The sequence below is a fragment of the Mytilus edulis genome, chromosome 14 (assembly GCF_963676685.1).
Source record: "Mytilus edulis chromosome 14, xbMytEdul2.2, whole genome shotgun sequence".
Classification (NCBI taxonomy): domain Eukaryota; kingdom Metazoa; phylum Mollusca; class Bivalvia; order Mytilida; family Mytilidae; genus Mytilus; species Mytilus edulis.
This window is the reverse complement of record NC_092357.1, coordinates 68449356-68459035: the sequence shown is the minus strand read 5'-3', so window position 1 is coordinate 68459035 and position 9680 is coordinate 68449356. Positions and strand designations below refer to the sequence as shown.

General features: G+C 32.3%; 1 protein-coding gene across 1 annotated transcript; it reads right to left on the bottom strand.

The window, feature by feature from the left end:
* Window positions 1-8594: 8594 nt before the first annotated feature.
* LOC139504424 (uncharacterized) lies at window positions 8595-9410 on the bottom strand. The gene has a single exon (XM_071294507.1). The coding sequence runs from the start codon at window positions 9408-9410 to the stop codon at window positions 8595-8597; it is 816 nt and encodes a 271-aa protein (XP_071150608.1).
* Between the last annotated feature and the right edge of the window lie 270 nt (window positions 9411-9680).

Below are 9680 nucleotides of genomic sequence, written 5' to 3'. Positions count from 1 at the left end.
TGACTGCATCTCATATTTCTCATACAAAAATAACAAGTAATGTTTTCATATGGTTCCTGTTTTCCTTCTGTTATAAAACTGTTTATTTACTTTAGTCATCTCCTTTCAAAAGTATCTTGAGATTGATCATTTAAACACCCTCTGTGAATGATAATGATTTTAAACATGTTGGATTTAAAGCATGGCAACATTGAGGGCAAGCAATTCACATTATATCATAAAACGTCTTTGCCAACTTCAACAAAATTTGGCAGAAATGTTGTTATTGAACTGTTCTCTAGATGCGATTGTCAAATCACAGATGAAGAACGCAACCACCAGAGGCATATTTAAGTTCTAATTGATAAATAGAAAATCATAATAGATGAAGCTGAAGATTTTGACCATCAGATGCATTCAGTAATTATAATAGATGAGACAGTTTTAATACTTCTTGATGAAGAACCCGACTACAAAAGACAATTTTTAATTCGATTAGATGATGACTACGAGAGGCAATCTTTCATTCTAAGTTTTGGGGAATTTTGGGGATTCGGCTACCAATAGCAATATTTGATATTAGTCCCCCCCCCCTTCCCGAAAAAGATCCTTTGTAAATAGGGTTATCAAAGCTTGATTAAGCGGAAGTCATGTTCTGCTATTTTATTCTTTTTATTTTACCGGAACATTGATTTATATTGTATTTATATTCCATATATAAACTATGCAGGCTCATTTGGGTATCCTTTTCTAATTTTTGATACGAGTGCACATGCTTTTTCATAGAAATTATAGATAACTACCATTGTAAAGTATTTTCTACAAGTTGCGTTATAGTGATTTTTGTAAATATTTATTCTACATTATGTTTTTTTTTTTATCAGATATAAATTATCTTGTTCATTATTTTTTTCTACCATTTGTGTTATAATAAATTTTGTGTATATATATATATTCTAAAGTATTCTTTTTATCGTATATGAATAACAAGTGTTCCTACCATTTGTGTTATAATGAATTTTGTATATATATATATAGTCTATAGTATATATAGAGAATATCATATGGCTTTTTCAATATCGCATCCGTATCAACCCGAGATACCAATATAATCCCAAGAGCTCTGCTCGAGGGATTATATTGGTTGAGGGTTGATACGGTGTGTGATATTGAAAAAGCCATATCATATTCATTTTATTATATACATATATCTCAAGTAGATGTTTTTTTATGTGAAATGACTTCATACAGATAAGGAGGATTGAAATGACGTCATACAGATTATAGGTTAGACATGACGTCATACAGATTAGGGTTTTGATAAAGCCTTTGCAACAGTGACTGCAATCGATGACGTGACGTCATACAGATTAAAGGTGTGATAAAGCTTTTGCAACCGTGCTTATATCGATATTATCACGGGTGGCTGATACAGCACGCTTGCCATTGATTGTATTACACATACAATTTATCTGTATTTTCTACTAAGTATATAATAATATTTTTTATCATCTATGAATAACAAGTGTTCCTGCCAGTTATGTAATAATGAATTGTGTATGTAAATATTAAGGTTCATTCTGTTGTGTATTTGTTTAACACATTAATCTCATGAAGACAATATAAAATGAAATATTTGATGGTATTGTTTTTTTTCTTTCTTTTCCGTATTTTACATGTTTAACTGATTTCTGCACTTATTTCAGTTAATATTATTAAATGCAGTATACGGCTAGAACTGTTCAGACATCAATAACTTTTCGAATCTAGCATGGAGTTTTACCAAATTTGGACTATTCCTTTTCAAATAAAAAAAAAAAATATATTCAGAGCAAAAATTTGGATAATTCTTAATTTATTTACTATTCCATATCTTTTTAGTTAGTGTATATAATAGAAAAGAAAGGATAAGGGGTATCCATCCATGACACAAAATCAATATTAACAAAGCAAAACAAAAACATAGTGTCGCCTTGGAAACGGAACTAACAAAAACCTGACCTCACTGCAAGTTTTAAGATGGCCTCTAGCACCGGTTTGAGCGGAATTCTTCGCAATCTGACGATCACGCCTCAACTGTGAATTGAAGAACACAACCATGGAATAATAGCAATTATATAAACCTGGCTAAAATCAAACATGTTCTGTCCTACTATAGCCTGACAAGCACACTGAAGATATCTAAAAACGGAACCATTTAGGCAACCTCGGTCGACATCGAGATAAATGTTATATAATTTGATGAGATGTATCCATAGGGTAAACAATAAGGGTATATACTCTGTAAGATGTTACACTACCAACGAGAGCCTGGTAAATCAAAACAGTAGAAAGTAGTACTATTACATATAAAAAACAAATAAGTTCATACGCATATGCGTAAATATCAGACTATGTAGAATATATTTTGGTAATTTTGGTATCAAAAGAAAGATAAAAAAAACCTGATGACCCTTGCTTCAGGTTAAAGTTTTTGGTCAAGGTAGTTTTTGATGAAGCTGAAGTCCAATCAACTTGAAACTAAGTACATATGTTCCTTATGATATGATCTTTCTAATTTTAAAAACAAATAAAACTGTTGACCCCAATTTCACGGTCCACTGAACATAGAAAATGAAAGTGCGAGTTTCAGATTAATTTTTTTGGTCAAGGTAGTTTTTGATGAAGTTGAAGTCCAATCAACTTGAAACTTAGTACACATGTTTCCCATGATATGATCTTTCTAATTTTAATGCCTATCTATATTTTGTACCCATTTTCACGGTCCATTGAACATGGAAAATGAAAGTGCGGGTGGGGCATCAGTGTACTTTGGACACATTCTTGTTACTGACAGTTTTAAATAATACAAAAATGTATGAATTAATTCTTCAATTGAGGGCATACAAAGGCTGTTATTCAGATATCAAATACCTGTATTTGTGTTTCCAAAGTGCCGGAAACCAGTACATTGACTCCTCCCGACGAAATTATAACAGATGTAGCCCGTCTTACTTAACACTTGTATTATTTTAGATAACTTCGCAGACATTAAAACACTGTTGAAAAATAAAAACAACACGTTTGATAATTTCATGCGACCGAAGCACTTTGCCGGATTTACCTTCATCAGGAACGCTCAAAGAAAACAATTTGAAATCCGACGATGTATAAGTACCGAAACCGTTGACAAAAATGCCTAAAATAAAAAGCCAAATTCATCTAAAGTCAACTTTGTCTGAGGGAGTTGTAACCTTAGTTTCTTAATAATTTCAAAATTTATAAACAGACAATTTTAGATAGTACGTAAAGAGCAAATATCTATTTATACTCAACACATGTTTCGTTAAATTTTAGACTGGATATCAATTTGTTAGACATCAATATTCATTATTTTTTATAAAGATTCATTCTGGTTAGGAGAGAAAATACTGTTTTCTTTTGCATTTAACGTACATATATGTCTGGAATTAAATGTATATGTCAAAATTTTGCTTAAACCTTCATAGAATGTTATTACACTTAGAAACATTTATCCTCAGAATCAAGAAATGGCATCAGATGAACAAGTTTGATTTGTTTATAAATAAACTCATCATAGATACCAGGACTAAATTTAGTATATACGCCAGACGCGCGTTTTGTATACAAAAGACTCATCAGTGACGCTCGAATCCAAAAAAGTTAAAAAGGCCAAATAAATTACGAAGTTGAAGAGCATTGAGGACCAAAATTCCTAAAAGTTTTGCCAAATACAGCTAAGGTAATTTCTGTAGTTAACTGATATATGAACTTTGACACTTTCCACATTTCTATTCTCAAATTTATTGTTCTTATGTTGTGCTGTTAGGCCGCTGACTATATATAAGGTAAGAAGGGTTGAGTGCTCATACAAATATTATAGTACAAAGCTAGAATTTTTTTTTTCAGTGGTTGTAATTTGTTGAAAGCTGTCTTATTTGTGTTTTATCATTGTTTTGTTGTTTAGCAGGTGGTTTGTATTGTCAATCTGTATAGCTGCTTACTTAACGATGTAGGTCTGCTTATATTTGTTAACAATGACCACTGCCCTTTTCTCGATCTTGATATCTATATCACTAATGGAAAGCTGACTACTAAAATTTATGATAAAAGGGATGATTTTTCATTTCCTATCGTTAATTATCCGTTTTTAGATGGTGACGTTCCCTTGTCACCATCTTACGGTGTTTATATATCTCAACTTGTACGATTCGCTCGTGTATGTAACAATGTTTTAGATTTTAACGAGAGAAATTTATGTATTACTGAAAAATTATTACACCAGGGTTTTCGATATCACAAACTAGTCAAAACATTTACTAAATTTTATCATCGGTATAAAGACATCATTCGTAAATATAGCTCAACATGCAGACTTCTAATACGTTCGGGTATTTCACATCCAATTTTTTATGGAAATATTCTTTATAAAGCACAAAGGTGTCAGTATTCACCTCAGAAACTTACGAAACCTTTGAATAGACTTATTAAGAAGGGATATAATTACGATACTGTTGTCAAGTCATTAAAGATTGCATATTTTGGCGTTAATATTGAGTCACTGATAAGGTCTTTGCATCGGAACTAAACACATTTATTCTAAAAACAGTTGTTGGCATGACACGGGTTATGTTCTTCTCATATATGTTATGATGGTATGATACTAAACCCCTAACGGGAAGGATTGTGCCTGATGTTCATATGATGAAATCATAATCTTTCAGTCAGTTTAATTGAAGTCTGGAGTTGGCATGTCAGTTAACTGCTAGTAGTCTGTTGTTATTTATGTATTATTGTCATTTTGTTTATTTTCTTTGGTTACATCTTCTGACATCAGACTCGGACTTCTCTTGAACTGAATTTTAATGTGCGTATTGTTATGCGTTTACTTTTCTACATTGGTTAGAGGTATAGGGGGAGGGTTGAGATCTCACAAACATGTTTAACCCCGCCGTATTTTTGCGCCTGTCCCAAGTCAGAAGCCTCTGACCTTTGTTAGTCTTGTATTATTTCAATTTTAGTTTCTTGTGTACTATTTGGAAATTAGTATGGCGTTCATTATCACTTGACTAGTATATATTTGTTTAGGGGCCAGCTGAAGGACGCCTCCGGGTGCGGGAATTTCTCGCTACATTGAAGACCTGTTGGTGACCCTCTGCTGTTGTTTTTTATTTGGTCGGGTTGTTGTCTCTTTGACACATTCCCCATTTCCATTCTCAATTTTACAAATGTATCAGAAAAAAATCAACATAAATGAGGTAAATAGACAATGATAGCGCATTGACTTGACATTTATAAACGATATAAGGATTCGTCCCGAAAACAAAAATTTCAATTGTTGTTATTGTGTTATTGTTATTTATTTGATTTAAATTTTGGGGTGAAATCCCCCTTTTCAAAGGCCTAATATTTGGCGGAGACATGTACATCACAATGAACATGATGAAATGTATATCATCTGTTGAAACCAATCGATGGTGAACGAATGCGTTTAAGTAATGTATGGAATAAAATATCAACAATAAGTATAACGCATAATGAAAAAGGTTTTAAAGAAACAATATTAACAAGAGAAATATGTTTTTCCAACAATTGTAAAAGAAATAAGTTTGCGTCGTTCCACGCTTCGTTGTATAGTAAATTAGAACTTTAAGCATTGTCTTTAATAACTTGATGTGAATTCAATTCATTGTCGTTTAAATTACCGATTTTTGATTGGTCTAGCCGAGCGGAGGGTGAAATTCAAAAAAATTGTCACCCGCTCAGCAATGTGATAGAGTAAATTAACACCCTCGTATTAGCCATTCAAAATATGGCATTTTAACGTGAAGTATAATAAAATCATCCATCATCAAATGTTCATATATATAAATATTGTGCTTATATATAAAAGAATGTTAGACTGAACAAACAATTTTGAAATACATACGTACATGTTTGCATATATATTTTATATTAAAAATGTTATGTGTCGCTGGTCATGAAAATCTTAGAATGAACTTGAAGAATTTGAATACGACAGCGGCAGCCCCAGCCTAATTTTTTTGTATAAATCTGTTTAAAGTTAAAAGTTGCATCATGCCTTGTATATGGATGCTTTATATTGCAATATTTATGTATGTCTTATGTCCTTTTATCTTTGGCTCAGATTCATGGTTGATGGACTACTTACAAAATTGTCACGTCATGGGAAGCTCTCACTTGTGAGTGATAAGATATTTTGTAAATGGGATCCTTGCTAGGCCTATACTCTCTCGGACTGGGGTCACCTGACCTCAGCCTCATTTCTTTAATCATTGTTTTAGTTAGGTGTACGGGTCAATTCTTGGATACTACAAATAAATTATGAATTAATTGTAGGGAATGATAACAACCAACACTAGAGGCACTATTTAATTCATTTTAATGAAGACCTCGTTGATTGAAATTAAAAAAATTAAAATAGGATAAAGAGTTAAGAGAGTTTGGTATCCACATCATTTGAACCCTGGCTACGCCACTGGCATTACTCGCTAATTTAATTTAGTTTTGGCAATTTTAACATGTCACCCACTCGAATTTGTTGTGGTAAATTTCGAATGTCACTGTGGTATCTTTTGTTTTTTTTCTGTTTTATTGCATGCAGCTGTTGGTATTGTCTTTATAAAATTCAACCTACTATACTATTTATCAAATTAGTCACTTGCAATACTGAAACGAGTTTTATCTGCTTTGTGATTGGGAACAAACAAAATAATTAAGGATACTAGTAAAAAGTAAAATCACAAAAATACTGAACTCCGAGTAAATTCAATCGGAAAGTCCCTAATCATGCTAATCAAATGGCAAAATCAAATGACAAAACGCATCAAACGAATGGACAACCACTGTCATATTCCTGACTTGGTACTAGCATTTTCAAATGTAGAAAATGGTGGATTGAACCTGGTTTTATAGCGCTAAAGTTATTATTTACAGTACTTGCAACCTTAGGCGTTACTGTTTGACGTGAACTTGACTGATCGGTGAATGATCGATGACGGATGTTTGACTGATCGATGAGTGATCGGTGATCGGTGACCCATGGGATCCGTCAGATAAGTCAAATAACCTATGTGAGAGTTACCCTGACAACTGTCACCGATCGATCAGTAAATTAAATTTATGCACGGATCGGACGGATACGTATATATTTAAAATTCTTATGTAAACCGAACTCCACAGTGTTTACAAACGATGAACGCGGACCTCTACGAAGACACCTTAATTTACACGTTATAATTTGTGGGAGGGTCTAAAACGCGGAAGTGGAAAACGCGGAAGTGAAAAATAGGTGTATTATAACTAATATCTCTGGAACCGCTTAAGCTAAATCGATAAATAAAAGTGATTTTGAAAGCTATTATAATAGTCTATAAGATTAAATTAAAAAGATATTTATTTGAATATGCTTTTTTACCGAAAAGTTGACCGGAAGTCTTTCTTAGTGCGACTCTGGCAACACATTTTTGAACATTAAAACTTAAATTCACGAAAAAGCATATAACCCGGTCAAAGTCTGTAAATTGATTCTTAAAGATATTTAAATGACAATTAATATGATATAAAGAAAAAAATAAATATATTACTATAAAAGGGCAAAAAGTTGACCGGAAGTCACCCTTGTATATAAATGATGAAGTCAAATTTTCAACTTTGAACTAAAATTCCCAAAAAAATAAAAATCCCGGTCAAAGTCTGTAAATTGATTCTTAAAGACATTTAAATGACAAATAATATGATATAAAGAAAAAAATAAATATATTACTATAAAAGGGCAAAAAGTTGACCGGAAGTCACCCTTGTATACAAATAATGAAGTGCAATTTTCAACTTTGAACTAAAGTTCACAAAAAAATAAAAATCCCGGTCAAAGTCTGTAAATTGATTCTTAAAGACATTTAAATGACAAATAATATGATATAAAGAAAAAAATAAATATATTACATTAAAAGGGCAAAAATTTGACCGGAAGTCACCCTTGTATACAAATATTGAAGTGAAATTTTCAACTTGAATTAAAATTCACAAAAATATGAAAAGCCCCGTCAAAATCGAGAACAAGATTCGTAAAGACAATTTAATAACAAATGATTTGATATAAATAACAATAAAAATATATCAAACTAAAACTGCAAAAACTTGACCTGTGGCCTAGCTTGTGCCAGTTTATTCTTGACCCCCCTCTTATGGAAAAAAAAAAATGACTAAAACTAGATATAAAATACTTGCTATTTTTATTTCATTTAATAAAATTTCAACAGTATCAACATACTTATCATTTCTGATATTTCATGTGTTCCATTTAGATATTAACAACCCTCCTCCTTTTTCACCCGGGCTTGGGACGTTGGCGGAGTTATTTTTTTTTTTTTTTTTTTTTTTTTTTCTTATTTTGCTTTATTATTTATTGATACACTACACTCATTGGCATTAATTTATCTATTTATTATCTATTTTATGTAAGAAAAATAATGTTCAAATTAATTTCAGGAATAGGTATTGTTAACATTTTTAAAATTTATTTCAAATTTATCAAAACTGTAAATCGGGGCCTGTAAATTTCTATAAAATTTCAGTTAAACTATCTATGTACTTCACAGAACCAGCTGTTTCCTTTCATATTTTTTGCACAAGACCGATGTGTCCATAGAAATAGAAATAGACTGAACACTAGAAATAGGGACTGATGGACTAGACTGAATACTAGAAATAGGGACTGATGAAATAGACTGAATACTAGAAATAGGGACTGATGAAATAGACTGAATACTAGCAATAGGTACTGATGGACTAGACTGAATACTCGAAATAGGGACTGATGAAATAGACTGAACACTAGAAACGGGTACGGATGGACTAGACTGAACACACGAAATAGGGACTGATGGAATAGACTGAACACTAGAAATAGGTACTGATGGACTAGACTGAATACTAGAAATAGGGACTGATGGACTTGACTGAACACTAGAAATAGGGACTGATGGAATAGACTGAACACTAGAAACGGGTACGGATGGACTAGACTGAACACTCGAAATAGGGACTGATGGAATAGACTGAACACTAGAAATAGGTACTGATGGACTAGACTGAATACTAGAAATAGGGACTGATGGACTAGACTGAACACTAGAAATAGGGACTAATGGAATAGACTGAACACTAGAAATAGGGACTGATGAAATAGACTGAACACTAGAAATAGGGACTGATGGACTAGACTGAATACTAGAAATAGGGACTGATGGAATAGAATGAACACTAGAAACGGGTACTGATGGACTAGACTGAATACTAGAAAGAGGTACTGATGGAATAGGTTCATCTCTCAGGTATGAACTAAGGTAATGGAAAAAAGGAGTAGCCTTCGAAATTAACCCCTTGTACTGCAGACTCCGATGAGCCATGAGGTGTTTGCAAAACATGCCCCTACCGCCACCATTCTTACCAGTACCCCAATAATTGTCATTAACCATGTGTATCAGTTCAGATTTTACAGAACCTAAAAGGCACTTTGCAAATTTTTGCTAATTAGAATTGAGATGTAATGAGACTTAAAATACTTAAAATAAATGATTGCATTACTTTTTGTCCATCAGGATTGGTTGCTCTTCATAAATTATGTTTACTTTAAGGAAAGAGATATTATTGTTTTTACGTGTTGGCAAAAATGCAAA